Source organism: Lontra canadensis, unplaced genomic scaffold (genome assembly GCF_010015895.1).
Source record: "Lontra canadensis isolate GAN:19392208 unplaced genomic scaffold, GSC_riverotter_1.0 scaffold19, whole genome shotgun sequence".
NCBI lineage: Eukaryota > Metazoa > Chordata > Mammalia > Carnivora > Mustelidae > Lontra > Lontra canadensis.
The window spans coordinates 11,509,149-11,526,395 of record NW_022631013.1 but is presented as its reverse complement, the minus strand read 5'-3'; the positions used below and the strand labels follow the sequence as shown (position 1 = coordinate 11,526,395).

The 17,247-nt window shown below is 44.6% G+C and overlaps 2 protein-coding genes across 4 annotated transcripts in view; one reads left to right on the top strand and one right to left on the bottom strand.

Annotated features, from left to right (window-relative positions):
- The window catches only part of NPR2 (natriuretic peptide receptor 2), a 51,564-nt gene extending 35,596 nt beyond the window's left edge, over window positions 1-15,968 (bottom strand). For 2 of the 3 annotated variants that reach the window (XM_032860537.1, XM_032860538.1), the window contains exon 1: window positions 13,935-15,968. The gene's annotated coding sequence lies outside the window, so the exon portion shown is untranslated. Of the gene's footprint in view, window positions 1-13,486 lie in introns of all 3 variants that reach the window. The other variant, XM_032860536.1, reaches the window with a different exon arrangement.
- Window positions 15,969-16,150: 182 nt separating this feature from the next.
- Window positions 16,151-17,225, top strand: MSMP (microseminoprotein, prostate associated). Its single transcript, XM_032860551.1, has 3 exons — window positions 16,151-16,309; window positions 16,534-16,642; window positions 17,025-17,225. Exons 1-3 carry the CDS (start codon window positions 16,180-16,182, stop codon window positions 17,203-17,205), a joined length of 420 nt encoding a protein of 139 aa, XP_032716442.1. The 5' UTR covers window positions 16,151-16,179; the 3' UTR covers window positions 17,206-17,225.
- The last annotated feature ends 22 nt before the right edge of the window (window positions 17,226-17,247 follow it).

Below are 17,247 nucleotides of genomic sequence, written 5' to 3'. Positions count from 1 at the left end.
GAAGATTTTTTAAGGCTCTAGATTCTACATTTATAAAACTCACTTAAATGAAGAAAGCACATATTTTTATTAATCACATCTTTGTTTTATTATTTTGCTGGTAGTCAGTCCTAGTCAGCCAATCACATTACTCTTGTGGAATCAGCTTCAAGACAGACTTTCTAACTGCCTCCCTCCCCTCTGATCAGATTTCTTTCTTTTTTTTTTTTAATTTTATTTATTTATTTAATAGAGAGAGAGAGAGAGACAGGGAGAGAGAGTGCACAAGCAGAGGGAGTGGCAGGCAGAGGGAGAAGCAGCTTCCGGCTGAGCAGGGAACCCAGTGGGATCATGACCTGAGCTGAAAGGCAGATGCTTAACGACTGAACCACCCAGGTGCCCCTCCAATCAGATTTCTGCACTTGTGTTTCTCTTGTATGAAATTGCAGGCTACAGGGAGCATGCAAATGTATTATTTAGACCCATGGTATGTTACTCATAGGTCCTGAAATAAGGGCTATAGGTATTCCTGACCCAATATACAGAACAAAGAGTGTAAAAGACTTTTGGAACAGGGAGATAGAACTTTTTATTAATTTTTGCCTAATCCCAGCAGGAAAGCAAGCACATGGTAAAAAGCTCCACAGAATATTACTCCATAGGAAAGGTCATCAAAACCCTTATGGCCATGAGCAAGACTAGGCCCAGATAGTAGCTCAGAACAGCAATAAAAGCCAAGACTCACTGAAGGGTGAAACAGCCTTTAACATCTATCTAATAAATAAGCTTCAGACAAGCAAAATAGGAGAAAAGGAGATGGTTGAAGAAAACAACACTTCTAAGGGTCCAAGCCACTAACACCTCTGGGTATCTACAGTCCTGGGCCGTACTCTGTGGTGAGTGCTTATTGGGGCTGTGGGTAAAGAGGCAGCGTCTAGGGCTTGCCAGCCATGCAGAGGGGTTATTAGAAGTATGTATATATGGTGGGGTGCCTGGCAGTGAAGCGGCTGCCTTCGGCTCAGGTCACAATCCCAGAGTGCTGGATCAACCCATCAGGCTTCCCGCTCAGCAGGGAGTCTGCTTCTCCCTCTCCTGCCCCCTCGCTCATGCTCATGCTCCCTCACTTGCTCTCTCACTCTCTAATAAATAAATAAAAATCATTAAAAAAAAATAAGTATATATGGAAGTTACTACTCGGAAAGTAACCAAAACAAAGACCAAGAACCACGGGAAATGAATTAGGCACCAGAATCAGAATGGCAAAGACGGAAAAGAAGGTGAGGATCAGCTTTGGGTAAGTGGTAAGGTTGTAACAAAATTTGTGGGATGGTTCAGGACAATAGACTGGGATTCCCCTGGATCCTGATGAACCTGACCAGGTTAAAGGTGGAGCTTTGAAGGTAATACAGCTGTGTGGGAGCCTTCTCCTTCCTCTGACCCCCTGCTACCTCCTGGAATCTAGGTTTCTTCAGATTTGACAGGCAGAAGGCCGCCATGTTATTAGGAAGACACTTAACGTGACGGTGAATTCTGGGTCTACTCCTCTGATCCTCTGTAGCCCACCCACCCTATCAGATATTACAGGTAACTTCAGCAGCACCAGGAGTCCAGCCAAACACTCTGACATTTCTCTACAATAGACTATAATGGGACAACTTCTGTGACACCACCATACCATAGGTTTCTTTCAACCACCTGGCAGCTCTCTCTCAGTCTCTTACTGGCTTTTCCTTCACTACCTGTCCCTCGGGTTCATTGGTATTCCTGGAGGCTTTATTCTAAATTTTCTTTTTTCTCCACTCACCTCTCAATAATTCTATCTACACCCATGCATAACTCCAATAACTATCTCCACGTGCCAAGCATGGATTCGGTCAGCTCTACATTAATATATCTAATTGTCTACTAGATCTCTTCACTTGATGGACTTGCAAGCACTTTAAACCCAATGTCCAAAATCAGACACATGATTTTCCCCCCAAATATCTTAACACCCTGAAGTTCTCTTACTGGTAACTGCACCATCACCCACCTACATGCTCAAGCCAAAACCTCAAAGTCATCCTTGAATTCTCATCTCCCTCACTGTCCACATCTAAGTCTTGCTGGATAGACCTCCAAAATAGTCTCTCAAAACCATCCACTTTTCCACTGCTCTACCCTACACAGGGAAAACCACCACCATCTTCCACCCGAACCAATGTAACTGCCCTTTAACTTGTCTCCTAGAGTCTAGTGTTGATCCTCTCCAGTCTGTCTATAAAACAGCCAAAATGCAGCACTGGCCAACTCACTCTTCTGTGTACAACCCTAGACTGGCCTCCCCTTTATAGGATGAACTACAAACAACTTATCGTGGATTTCAAGGTGTTCTGTGATCTGTTCACTTACTTCCACATGATCACCTCAAAATCATTATGTCACCATATAAACATAGCTACTTCTTTAAACATTCATTTTAGAGAGAGAGAATGCACTTGAGTGAGTAGGGGAGAAGGAGATAGAGAAACTCAAGCCGACACCTCTGGCATCTATCCTAGCCTACCTAGATGGGTCTAATCAGCCCCTCTTGGCCACAGGTGCACAGGCCTGCATCATTCCACATTGAGTCCAGCCTTACCTTATCAAAGCTGGTGGATGAGCTGACTGGTACCCTTTACTCACATGAAGTTCTTGTACATCATCACAGTTGCTGATACCACATCCTTCGGAAGTTCCCAACCAGTTAAACAAGGTCAGATCTGATCATTTAAAGTCTGTAAGTACTGCTCAGACTCTCTTGAATCAAAGTTGCTCAGTCTCTTAGAGAGCCACCTCTCCCCTGCTTTTCTGTCTGGAATGGACCTGGTTGTATGAGGGGAAGGGGACTTCGTAGAAGCAAGAAGTTGGACTCCTTGAGCAAGTGGTCCTCTGGGTTCCCAGATCTCCAGTGCAACATTCTTTTATCTTTGCTGCTTAGTCTGCAATTGTGGCCCAGCTCTGTGATTGGTATAATTCTTCATTCACCCAATAAGAGATATTGGTGAAAAATAAGCACATGAAAAGATGCTCAGTACCATTAATCACTGGGGAAATGCAAATTAAAGCCACAATGAGATATCACTACACACCTACTAGAATGATTTTAAAAACTGACAATACTGAGTGCTGATGGGGATGCAGAGTGACCAGAACTCTCACACAATGCTGAGAAGTGTAAAGTGTACAGGCATTTTGGAAAACAGTTTGGCACTTTTCTCCTACATTAGGATAAACATTCACTTACCACAAGATCTAAGATTTCACTCCTAAGTATTTATCCAAGAACAATGTAAACATATATCTACAAAAACACTAGTACATGAATGTTCAAGCAGCTTCCAAAAAGTGGAAAACCACCTAACTGTCCATCAGCAGATGACTGGATAAATTCAGTACCATTAATCTTTGGGGAAGTAATTGTGGTGTATCCAACAATGAAATACAGCTTAGCAATAAAAAGGGATGGACTACTTATATACACAAAAACATGAATGAATATGAAAAACATAATGCTGACTTAGAGAAGCCAAGAACAGTATACACACTATATGATTCCATTTATATGAAGCTCTGCAATAGATGGTACTCATTTGCAATTATAGAAATCTGATCAGCAAATATCTGGGGGTGGAGGATGGGAAACTAGAAAGAATAACAAGAGAATTTGTGTTTGTAGGGGGGTAACAGAAATTTCTACAACCTGGGAAGATGATTATATAGGTGCAAACATCGTCAAAACTCACTACATTGTACACTTAAAACACATACATCATCTTGTTTGTATATTATATTTCCATAAAGTTGAAAAAATAATTATTTTGCAACAGTTGAGGAGTTGTATGTCTTTTCTGTTACCTATAGTGGCTGGCCAGCAAATCATTACAGAAGTTAAGCAGCCCATGGGTAGTATAGAATTATCCTTGATCCATCAGCCTGCTGCAACATACAAAGGAATGGATTCTCTGTCCAGTGGAAATGGAAGGAATTAGGGAATTTGCTTCCCAAGTCATAGAAGTTAGAGTGTGAATTTGCACACCCTCTCGTGATTAACCCAACCAAGTCAATCTTTTAAAAGGATTTTATTTATTTATTTACTTATTTGAGAGAGATTGAGAGTGAGCATGAGGGAAGGGGAGAGAATCTGAAGCAGACTCTGCACTGAATGCAGAGCCCAACACGGGGCTCAATTCCACTTCTTCAAGATCATGACCTGAGCTAAAACCAAGAGTCAGACACGTAAACAACTGAGCTACCCAGGGGCCCCTAACCCAAGTCAATTTTTTAAAAATCAGGTCTAAGCAATGGTAACAGTTAAAGAAAGCTTTTTTTTTTTTTTTTAAATCAGGAAGTTAATGCTTCAAAAGTAAAGAATTCCCACTGTAGGAAAACAAAACACTTCTAATACATGCTCTGACTGGGGTCTGGACCTTACAAAGAACATGGAGAATCATCTGATGTGTTAGCAGGAACACACACACACACACACACACACACACACACACACACATGAGATGAGCAGAAATACCTCCCTGGCCACCCTCTTTATGGCACAGGGGAAGAATGGCTCCACCATCACAGAAGCAGCCAGATGGATAGTCTTTATTTGTAACTTGACTTACAAATGTTTATTATGATCATTTTTTAAATGGCCAGACACTGGAAAGGCTTTCATGTAAACACAGGAAGGGCAGAACACAAAGTAAAACCCATCAACTGCCCTTTCTACCTGCGGTCATGCACTTCTCTCCCTCATCCCCATAACTCACTGCACCTTAGTCTCCAAAGTAAATGCTAAAACTAAACCTGAGGACTTGGGTTAAGCCAAAAGTAAAGAAAGATAAAGTAAAGACTTCTAGGATGGAAGTGTAGGTAAGAATTGAGAGGAGGGGTGATGAATTCAGTGGACATTTATCCTTTCTAGTTCCCACCATCCGTGCCCCCTTCCTAAGACTACTCTGCCATCATTTCAGGCAATTAACTCTCCTGTTCTCTGTACATCTTTGTTGGGAGAGGAAAACCAAAAGTTTTCCCTCCCTTCACCGAAACCAAGGACTTTCTTGGGGTGCGGGTGGGGGCTCCTTTTCCTAGACCCTTTCTCTCTATATCCTGATAGAGCCATAGACGGCCCTTGATTTAATCTTAGCCAATCAAACGATCTCTTGGGACTTCACTTCTTTAGGAGAGTGATGCAAGAAGCAAAGAAATGGTTGGTAGTGGATCCGGCAAGACAGTTAAGCAGTTCCTTCTCTGTCAGCTCCAAGCCTGATTCCTCAGGTTTCCCTTCCACCCTGTGAGGCTCTCCTCAGGGGAGAAATAATTATTTTAAGTGCCCCCTTTCCTCCACTGTCTCCCACTGTTCTTCAATCTCCCTCCTTATTTATCAGAGAGAGAGAGAGAGGGAGCGCACAAGCAGAGGGAGCAGCAGCCAGAGGGAGAAACAGGTTCCCTCCCAGACAAGCAGAAAGCCTGATGCAGGACTTGATCCCAGGATTCTGGGATCATGACTGGAGCTGAAGGCAGATGCTTAACGGACTCCGCCACCCAGGCATCCCTAGAGAAGGTTCTTAAGCAGTGAAATCCCATGATAAAGACAATGTTTCAAGAAGAATAACATGGCAACCATGTATATAACATAGACTAGAAGAAGGAGAGATTGGAGAGCAGGGAGAATAATTCAGGGGCTAACAGAAGACAGTTGTGAAGAAATAAAATTCTGGATTACAGTGGCGCCAGAGAAATGAAGAGAAACTTGTACTGAATTACAAGAAGTTGGGCTAGTAGACTGGAAGATTAGGATTAGAAGGGTTCAATTTGAATTCCAACTCTGAAATTTATAAGCTGTGTGACCTCTGGTGAGACCCTTCCCTGCTCCATATCGCAGTTTCTTTGTCAGTAAAACGAAGAACTTAGAATATTAGGCTTTTGCAAGTTTTCCCCCCAATGGGACCCTTTTTTTCTGGGGGAAAAACAAGGCAAGATTGTTCTGGCTGAGCATAGGTAAAGAGCTCAGAGCCTCAGCTAGCCTTCAATTCATTTCTCTCAGCCACCTCTGAGGCATTCTTGAGTGATCTCCAGGGGACTAGGGAACAACATTTGAGAAATTTCTAAAGATTCTACTACCAACTCTAATATTCAATGACTCAAGGGGGTAACCTTGACAGAAGTGCTTAGGAAAACAGTAATGACTTTAAGAGCTGCCACAGAATCATATAACAGAAAGGGTAAATTGCCCTCCAATAAATTTGCCTGCTTTTCCTTCCAGGCCAAACTCAATTTAATGTCCCAACTCTCATCCAAAATCTTGTGCAAGCAGTAATCTAACCTCCATATAAACAATACAGTAACAAATAGTTCACTGCCTAATAATCAGTTCATTCCAATTCGAGGTTCACCAACTAATAGTGGAAGTCTGCCACTCTATCACTGTCATCTGAAATAAAAGTGCTTATTCTAATTTCTGGACCTAAAGCAAGTAAATCTAGCCCCTCCTCCATAGGAGAATCCTTCAGCTTTTCGAAAAGAGCTTTAAAGGCTGCCTTATCACCTTCTATTCTCTTTTGCTCCAACCCGCCAAGAAGCTCCATGGAGGTGGCCTATTCTAGCTCTAGATCGATTCAACATTTTCTAAGCATCTAAGTGCTTAGGTGTGCAAGCAGATTTTCATTTACTCAGGGCTTTAAAGACTTAATCAAACCAGATGATCTTCCTTAAAACAAATGACTAGCTTTATGGTGAAATGTAAATAGAATTCAAACTCATTATCTGGTAACTATTCTTTTCTTGCTTAACATTAGCTGCTCCCAGTTTATCAGAAGTAGATTGCTAAGTCTTTTGACCCAAAGTTAATTGTGAAAACATCTCTCCAGGAATCCAAAAAGATCTAAGACTCAAGGTCCACTGAGGCAACTACAAATAATAAAAATTAATTAAGCATTCTGACTCCAAAACCTGTAATGTCATCAACTCGCAAGGGAATATAATTCTCACCATATAAAATTCAATTATCACCAAGGTAACACGGAATATCATCAGTGTTAGTAAGAAAGGTTCATTCACCATTCTCCGTGCCACCCGTTGCGTATTCCACCACCAGATCTGTAAAATCAGGGTCTGTCGCTTGGGCCTGGGCATCTGCCAGTCTGGGGAATTTGGGGATGGGAAGTAGAAAGTAAGACTGAGCCCCTAAGGAGAAATCAAGCCAGCACAGCCACAGTCCATGATGCCTGTAGGAGCGTAGAACCTTTACAGTTTCCTGTGCTCCAGTTGTCCTGGTAACCTGAGGCCTCCTTATTTGTGTTGGCATCTTGGGGCTAAGAGCGGAAGCAAAACTGGAGCACCAGCAAGATCTGCAGGAAAAAAATGTGGGTAATGCAACAGTTATGCCACAGGAAGGTCAAGCCTGGGGCATAAGAATTATCTGGTTAGGGGAGAAGAGGGTGTAGTGTCTTATAAAAATCAGATTTCCAGATTTCATTTCCAATGTTTCTGATTCAACAGGTCTAGGATGAGCCCAGAAACCTGCAATTTTAAGAAGCCACCTCCTACCAAGTAAGACAAAGACCACACTTTTGAAAATTCAGGCTAAGCAAACAAATCAGCAGTCAGAGAGAAAAAGTATAGCCACCTATCAATTTCAGAAAGCCCATATTCTAGTACAGTAGTTCTAAACATGGGGAGCGGCTTGCTGATTTTGCCTTCCAGGGGGACATTTTGGCAATGCCTGAAGACATTTTTGGGTATCACAGTGGAGGTCAGGGATGCTCCTAAACATCTCACAGGTCATAGGACTGGCGCCAAACAATAGTCTTATCCAGCCTAAACCCCAGCACCATGGTGCAGGATATTCTGCTCCTCAGCACCACCATTCCCAATCCACAGAAATCAATGCTACATACACAATTTTGGTCATAGTACAGAAAATTATGTGAAGCCCCTGGAAAAAAAATGAGACCCCAAAAATCACTTTTTAAAAAAAAACAGTGAATGTTATTAAAGATATGGATAAGAAGGAGACTAGAACAACAGACAACACGGGCACCTGGTTGGCTCAATCAGCAGAGCATGTGACTCTTGATCTCAGGGTGCTGAGTTCAAGCCCCACAATGGGCATGGAGCCTACTTAAAAACAAAAACAAATGAACAAAAATTAGAACAGACAATGATGGGAGGTAGGTATGGACAAAGATGGTGAGCCAAGAAGGAAATGAAGAGAGGACAAGGCACTGGGTGACAGCAGCGAGCAATGAACACCACGCCCTCAATGGACGCAGCCTCTCTCCACATGTAGAGGATTGGTAAAGAGAAACCTATTAAAAATAACATAAGCAAAAAAAGAAAAGGAAAGGAAAATGGATAAAGGTACTGTAAAGAAGGAGCTTTAGGATACATCAAGCACAGATCCGGAGTGAAAAAAGACAATAGAGATTCCTTTGTAAAAGAAAGCTAAATAAAGACTCTTAAACAATGGTAAGAAAATGAGAAGACTCCTAGAAGGAGGTTGGGAATTATGCGAGAAAGGAAAAAAAAAATTTTTTATGATCTTCTAGCCCTAATTTGCTCCCCCACCTTCACCCCAAGAAAGATGATCCTTTAAAAGTTCTTTGATTTGGGGTGCCTGGGTGACTCAGAGGGTTAAGCCTTTGCCTTCGGCTCGGGTCATGATCTCAGGGTCCTGGGATCGAGCCCCGCATCGGGCTCTCTGCTCGGTGGGGAGCCTGCTTCCCCCTCTCTCTCTGTCTGTCTCTCTGCCTACTTGTAATCTGTCTGTCAAATAAATAAATAAAATCTTTAAAAAAAAAAAAGTTCTTTGATTTTATCAAGCAGACATAATGAAGGCAGGGTAGGGGTAGGAGGGGGTGACTGGCTCAGTCAGTTAAGCAGCTGCCTTCTTCAGCTCAGGTCATGATCCCAGGTCATGATCTCAATCTGGGGATTGAGCCCCACATTGGGCTCCCTTCTCAGCAGGGAGCTTGCTTCTCCCCTATCTGCCATTACCCCTGCTTGTGCTTGCTCTCTGTCTCTCTCTTGCTTGCTCTATGTCAAATAAATATGTATTTTTTTAAATCTTAAAAAAAATAAAATAGGAGTACCTGGGTGGCTCAGTGGTTAAAGCCTCTGCCTTCAGCTCAGGTCATGATCCTGGGATCAAGCCCCTTATTGGGCTCTCTGCTCAGCAGGAAGCCTGCTTCCCCAGCTCTCTCTGCCTGCCTCTCTGCCTGCTTGTGATCTTTGTCTGTCAAATAAATAAATAAAATCTTAAAAAATAATAATAAAAAAAATAAAATAAATAATGAAAGGGAAGGGAAGTTGGAGAAAGAGGAGCACACCTAAGAATTCTTTTTTTTGTTCTTTAAGATTTTATTTATTTATTTACTTATTTATTTAAGAGAGAACAAGCACAAGCAGGGGAGTGGCAGGGAGGGAAGAAGCAGGCTCCCTGCTGAGCATGGAGCCCCCACAATGTGGGACTCAAGCCCAGGTCCCTGGGATCATGACCTGAGCCGAAGGCAGACACGTGACTGAGCCACCCAGGCACCCCTAAGAATTCTTCTCAAAGGAGAAGATGGTCGTGCTAAAAAAAAAAATAATAATAGAAAAGACTCAAAGAGAAGGACAAAAGATGTTTTGGGGAGAGAAGAGAAAAGATGAGGGAGAGATCTGGTAGCAACTTGAGGGAGAGGTACTTTAAGGGCTCTTTCTCTTTGGGAAAGAGAAATTAAATGAGGATTTTTTTTTTTTTTTAAGCATTGTTTCTGGGGTACGAGAGATGAGATATAGCCTTTATCTTCTACCCCTTCTAAGGAACCTTCAGTAAAATCTGACTTTACTTTGGGGATTGGGTCTGCATTTTTTCTCAGTTGTGACAACATGTAAGATTGGCCTTTAGGCAGATCAAGAGCCCAGTTACATACATTTTTACCATGTTTGAAGTGACTATAAGATTTCCGGAGCAACCAAAAGAAAGCCATATGACAATAAACTAACTCCCAGAGTTTAGAGCTGTACCAACATAAGTTATTCACCTCAAGGGGCTATTTAAATTTAAATTAACTAAAATTTAAAATTCCATTTCTCAGTCACACTAGCTATATTTCAAGTGCTCAAAAACCACATGTGGCTAGTAGCTAAGGATTAGGCAGGACAGGCAGAGAACAGTTCCATCACCATAGAAAGTTCTACTGGACAGTATTGGAGTAAAGAAAAAAGCTTAGACAGATAGCTAACAAAAAATGAACCCCTTTCAAATCTTTAAAGAGCTGCCATATTGAAAAACAAGTAGATTTTTCCCCATGTTGTTTCAAAAAAACAGAATTAAGGGGGGAAATGAGATGCCGTAACATGACAAATTTCAGTTTAACAACTCTCTAGTACCTAAAGCCAGATAACAGTAGAAGGGACAGCCTCTGACCACAGAAGGAAGTGACCCATTTCGTTCCGTAGAGACAGTCAAGCAAAGACCAACTTGATCATCTTTCAGAACTAACAAAGAACTAGATGCCTTCTAAGTATCTAGTTTTGAATCTATAATTTTAAGAAAAGAGCAATTTACAAATAAGATAAAAGTGAGAGTCATAAATACGATTTTAAAAGTCACTACTGCTACAAGTAGACTATAGAGCAGGCAGGAACAATGAAAACATTTAAGTGGACAGGGAATTTAGTCAAACATTAATGGTGGTTAGTTAGGGGTTAATTACTGGTGGTACAGGCTATCATGAATGTAGTAATTTGTAAGGAGAAAAAAAATTACACGAACTTGTTAAGAATGGTACCAATGATTCAGAGACAAGGTGGGAAAACTTCAGTACAGGTTATTAATGGAAACTTAACCACAGTTGAAATCAGTACTAGAACCAGAGGATCTTTTCTATTCTCTGACAAAGAGTACACCAGGCTAAGTATAGCAATTGAATGTTCTTGGAACTCTGGCCCCTCCATCCCATTCCCCTGCTGTTCAACCCACCGTCTTATTTATCATCTCTCTCAACTCCTGAAACTCAGTCTCCTTCATGTGATCTCCTCATCTGCATAGGAACAGCTTCTTTCAACCTTCTCATCTCAATAGAGAATGCCAAAGGATGAGGTCTCTTAACTTTCTATCCTAGCTATGAACTTAACCCATCTTCATCCTCCACCCCAAAATGTACTTGGCTTGATTATAATGTAACATACTGAATATATATTCATATACATGTACTGACTTGTTACATTATCTGTGCATTTTAGTGTTTATGTGTACATGAGAGAATTCATGCACACGCATGTGGTAACATCCTTTCTTGGTCAACACTGAGGACTCTGGCGCCAAAATTGTGAAATTCACTCTTCAGTGGCTAGCACACCAAGCTTAAGTGGAGTCATCCAACGGACTCTACAACTGACCATGTCATGCTTCTGAATGCAAAATACTGGAAGAAGAGACAGAAGTAGATATAAATTTGAAAACTTTTATCCTTGTAGGAAAAATAGTGGAAACATAAACGTCTTAGAGGAAGACTAGCTTAATCACAAGGGGAAGGTTGAAGCCTTGGTGAAAGCAAGCATAAGAGGCTTTCCAAACAGTCCAGAATCAGAAAAGGGTGAGAGGAGAGGAAGGAAGACAGAAGTAGATCATGCAGAATAAATAAAGTCCAACCTTTTAAAAAAAAAATCTAAGGTCTTACCAAAGAGAAAGGTGGAAAAAAAGAAGATTTCAACAAGAGTGTTAAAAATGGAAAAGAGCCAGAAAGGGCTGTAAGCTTTAAAAAAAAAAAAAAAAATCAATGAAGAAGTAGTGGTGTATGTTGGCAAAGAGAAGTGTAGAGTTGAGGGAAGGGATAGAATTTATGGTAGGGGAAGTTGGTGTGAAGTTTTCCTCTAAAGATGCCCAGCAGAGCAAAGAAGGAATGAAGGCAAAAGCCCCTGGGAATAAGGTAGGGCTGGGACTAAAACAGCAGAGGAGAAAGCAACAGGGTCCAAAGTAGGAAATTATTATTATTTTTTTAATTAACTGACCCAGATTTTCTTGTCTGGGGCCAAAGGCAACTGTAGGATTTAAAGATCTTTAAAATAAATCATAAAGATCCTGCTCCTTAGAATTGCCTTTGGCCCAAAATAAAATAAACTATAAAGATCATGACAGAATTAGTGTCAGTTTCTGAGACAAGTACAAAATACCATCGTGGAGTTGATTTTAGAAATCAGACTAATAAGTGCTGTTAAATAAATGCTACTGTGAATAAAACACCTTTACCTTTCTCTTTTTATCAGTCACAGGGTAAATATAGAAACTTCATAGTTACACATGTCCACAGAAGACAGTAAGTGACCTAATATATATGGTAAAACCGAGTTGCTTGTCTTTGTATACTGTAGCCTAATGCCCACCCCCCCCAACAAATGTTTTACTTGGTTCAGGATTCACAGGACAGGTTATAGGGCTGCACAGAGAAAAGTTAAGCTTAAAAACAAAGACCGTAAGATGAGGGAGGGGGAAATGAGAGGTTTGTGCTGATACAGAACTGAGGCATTAGAAACACAGAATTCACGCAAGTCAGCGAGGGGGGAAAAAGGCACAAAAGCATGGCAGTGCCATATAACTAATCTTGATAGCCTCACTGTGGGTGTTAAAACACTGAATCCGACTTTTAAACTCTTTCTCTTTTTAAAACGTCAACATTTAATAGCTTGATATATGCAGTTATGTGATTTTAAATGACTATTAAAATTAGCACATCAATGCCTAATTCTTTGGCAAAGACCGAATGGCAGGTGGTAATGTTAGACACAGATAACCTCACCTTTAAGTCACTCACTACTCTTCCTGCTCGGAAGGCCATAGATTCTACCTGCGAGGGCAAATCCCAATTCCTCACGCCAGCATTTAAAGCTTTTAATGACCTAGCCACATGGTACCTACATAACCCTAAGTCCCCTACCCCCAAAACCTAGCCTCCACTGTCAGAGTGCACAGACCTCTACCAGACCGTATCTCTGCGGTCTGGCCATTTCCACCTTCCTACCTGATGTGGAAGTCTCCTTCATTTACAGGTTCTGGCTCGCCAAGGCCTACACTGGCGCTGCGCTGCTCAAGCACTCCAGCACACCTCGCCCTAGCTCCGCAGCCCCGCAATCCGCCCCTCCCTGGGCCACACCACCTCGCCCACTTGCTGTTTTGCCCCTGGGCCCCTTTCCCTCCCCACCACCAGCTCTCTGGGGCCTTCTCCCTGCCCCCAAGAGATTCTCCCAGCGGCGTTCCTGGCCAGCCTCCATTCGGTCGCAGGCTCTGTATTCGGTGTCTGATAGGGGTTTCAAGCCAGGGGTGAAAATGGGACCTGGACCCCGCAGGACCCGTCCCCGCTTAACTCCCAGGCGCTTCAGTGACCCTCTCGGGGCTCCCCCACCCACCCCGCCCAGCCACCCTCAGGGGCTCTAGCCACCCAAATCTCCCCGATGCGGCGGGTCCCTCCTATCCGGCGACAGGCAGCGGGGGTCGGCAGTGACTCACCGGAGGGCCAGCGGCCGGAATACGCTCACTTCCTCTCCGCGCGCACCTGCCGGGCCCCGCTGGAGCGCCGCCCGGCCGGGCCTCCGGCGGATGTTTTTTCTGTCCCGGCGCTCGCAGGCAGTACGCGCCAACCACTGCCTCCCGGCCGCTCCCCCCGCCCCCCGCAACTGGCACCCCCAACCACCGCTGCCCCAGGAATCACAAAATTGGACCCTAAACACGGACATCCCCAAGAGACAGGCGCGCACACACAGAGCAACCACAAGCGTGGCCTCCAGCCCCACGCAGCTACAGAAACGCACACTTGAGCACACCCACCAGCTGGAATGCAAGTGGGTTCAACCAAGACACCCACAGACACCCACAGCCCCACAACTTCTGAGAGAGGGATCCTGGCTCAGCCCCAGCCTTTCTTTCCAGAAGCCCCTACTCCTGCCCATAAGCCTACCTTCTCTTCGTTACAGGCGGCTCTCACTTCTGTCCCCATTACCTCACACACCAATCCCCATTGGGCCCCCTTTGCCTTCCAGCATCATCACCACCTTCAAGCTTCCTAGCTTCCCAGTCGTGTCTGCCCCCTACTGGGTTGGTTCCAGGTTGCAGGAGCAAAAGACTGGTCCAGACTTCCAGGGTGTCAGCATGTCCCCCTTCCCCAGAAAGGCAGAGGCAGAGCTATTGACCACTGACAAGACTTCTGGGCCCTTGTGCTAGAAAGCCTTCTCATCCATCTCCTCCAGCCAAGAGAGCAGTCCAGGGCCATGCCTCCCACACGCCAGCCTACATCAGAGCACCCTGCTTCAATCACTGAATCTTCTTTTTTCTCTCAGTACTCCTCTGAAATAGAAAGGTATCAGACCTGACTAGGGTGAACATGTGGTACAAATGGCATCTCCATCCACTTAAGCTATCTACTTGGAAGAGGACAGACAGGGAATCTGAGGTGGATGGATGAAGTTGTGTTTCTGAATGGTGAAGAGGTCAGGCAGGGTGGCCCTCTAAAAAGGTCAGCCAGAAGTATTCATATCTGATCCACTGGGTGACAGGGAATGGGAGTCTTGCAGTAAAAGGGACTGGAGACTCAGAAGGAAAAATAGAATGTCAAAGTGATTGGCGTAGGAGGGGAATAACTCAGATAGGGTCTTTGGAGTGTGGCAGACTGAGAGAGAGGGGCCATTAGTAGCAAAGAGATGGCCCCCATTAGAGTGGTCAGAAAGAAGAACTTGAGAGTTCACATGAGTGGGGATGGGCAGCAATGGATCAGAATCCTAACATGAAAAGCTGGAGCCCCCAAGTTAGCTGGAAGGATAAGAAAAGGACACCTCTTCCCAGGGCAGAAGTGAGGGGACTGAGCTAAGAAAAGTGGGTTTATCAGCAACACTGTTTCTCAAACTGGAGGTGGTAAGGGTGACATGGAACACAACTGTGAAGAGGGCAGACGTCTGTGGTAGGAGACCGCAGCCCCTAACAGAAGCCCTCGGCTATGCAGAGCTGCTCAATGTGATTTAAACAAAGGACTGTACCCATTTTGTCTCTGAACTCTAGCACCAATCACAGCAGCTACTATTTTCTGGGGGCCATGTGGCAGGGACAGTACTAATACCATTACATGTATTACCTCATTGAAAGCCTCTTAACAACCCTCTGAGTTAGTATTACTATCCCAATGTAAAGATAAGGAAACAGGTTTTAGAGAGGTGAAGTAGTTTGCCCAAGGTCACAGTCTTAAGTAGAAATAGAATCTGAATCCAACTAGTCTGATTCTATAACCTATGCTCTTAACCACCCACCTTGGGGGTCTCTCAAACCTGAAGGAGGATGTCAGAGGATTCCTCAATTCTCATTCCATAATGTACAAGAGGAAAGTGGCATACCTCTGTGAAATGAGTGATGCATATCGCCTGGGTATTTGAAGACGTTCCTCTTTGAAAGTACCACCCCTAGCTATGGGAAGATCATGTATCTACTGTGTGTTTGGAGGTACTGAACAATGCATCCTCAGGATGCTTGTGGAAGAGACACCTGCCTCCCCATCTCTGAGGGGCAGCCATGTCTCTAGGATACTTCTGGGAGATTCTGCCGTAGGGTCTGAGAGAAATATTCTGCACTCCAGGTGCCTGTTCGCTCTCCTGGAGCCTCTGGCTGTTGCACCCTACTGCAGCTCCTTGGTTTGGCTGGGGCACAGGATTAGCCATCCCCAGGAAATGCCTCCCTCCGGTCCAGGCAAGGATCCCAGCACACACACCCCTGGAGTGTGTATGTGTGTTGGGGGCAGGGTGGAATGCTTCCTTCTCTCCAGGTCAGGGAAGAGATGTGGGGACCACCTGGGGCCCTCCCCACTCCCACCTCCTTGCTGGGGAAATGCCCAGTCCAGTGCCCCTTCCATGGCCACCTCCCTCCCCCTAGCTGTGCCTGGGCATGAATCAGCTCTCACAGCTTGTTAAAAGCTGGACCTCTTGTTTTCATGCCCTCACCTCAGGAAACAGAATTACAGCTTTTCCAGCTCTACTCAGCAGGGGGCCAGGGTCCTCACTTTATAAACATTCCCAAGCCTGTGAGAGCAGAGGGCACGGAGATGGTGTGAGACAGAAGCCCAGGGGAGAAAGACAGAAACTACGACCGAAGGAGAAAAAGAAAAGCCAGAGACAAGACCAGAAGAGAGGCCAAGAAGGGATCGCGAGGGCTGTGCTACAGGAATGACCCTAAGGATGCTCTGGGCTGGACAGGCGAAGGGGGTCCTGGGAAGCCGGGGGATCATCTGCTTGGTGATCTCTCTGCTCCTCCAGCAGCCAGGAGTCCACAGCAAGTGCTACTTTCAAGCTCAAGGTAAAGCTGGGGGAGGCATTAGGAAAGGACAAGGACAGAGGGAGCTGGGGCGAGGGGGCTTAGAGATGATCCTCTACCAGAATACCCAGACTCCCTCCAGCTTGGAAACAGGAGAGACTTAATATGGGGGCAATATGCACTTACTTTCTCCCATTCCAGACCACAAGCAATTCTGTCGGCCACCAACAATCCCCAACACACTAACATTTCCTGTTCTTCCCTAGCCCCCTGCCACTATGAAGGGAAATATTTTACCCTGGGTGAGTCTTGGCTCCGCAAAGACTGTTTCCATTGTACCTGTCTGCATCCCGTCGGTGTGGGCTGCTGTGACACGTGAGTGACCAAAGACAGCCAGAGAGAATGGCTCTGACATGAGTGACTAAGGGCTGGCCAGGGTGGAACCAGATTGCTGTGATGTGAGGATGAACAGAACAGAGGTACGAGGCAGGCTGAACCTGAAGTTACCAACAAGAATTTGAGAGATAAGGCTGCAGGCTACAAAGTGAGGGATGTAGGGGTGGGTCTGGAGGGGAAGTATTTCTGCTGTGAAATGAAAAAATCCATATATGGTAGGTGAGAGCTTGGCTAGGGGGACCAAGAGGGCACTAAAGATATGGAAAAGATATGAGAGGAATGGTGGCAGAGAGAAGTGTGGGGCAGGGATAAAGGTGGCCCTTCACTGTGCTGACTCCTTTCCCATCCTTTGGTTCCCCAGGTCCCAGCATCCCATCGACTTCCCTGCAGGCTGTGAGGTACGTCAGGAGGCAGGAACCTGCCAATTCTCCCTGGTGCAAAAATCTGACCCTCGGCTGCCCTGCAAAGGAGGAGGGCCCGACCCAGAATGGGGCTCAGCTAACACCCCTGCTCCTGGGGCTCCTGCTCCCCACTCCAGCTAAACTCAACTGATCACCCTTCTGCTGACTGCCCACTGCTGCTGC

What these genes read in the sequence shown, in the direction of transcription:
- MSMP (XM_032860551.1), top strand. Translation starts at nt 16,180, where the DNA reads ATGACCCTAAGGATGCTCTGGGCTGGACAGGCGAAGGGGGTCCTGGGA. An exon ending in GTGCTACTTTCAAGCTCAAG is followed by an intron (nt 16,310 to 16,533) that starts GTAAAGCTGGGG and finishes GTTCTTCCCTAG; the next exon opens with CCCCCTGCCACTATGAAGGG. An exon ending in GGTGTGGGCTGCTGTGACAC is followed by an intron (nt 16,643 to 17,024) that starts GTGAGTGACCAA and finishes TTGGTTCCCCAG; the next exon opens with GTCCCAGCATCCCATCGACT.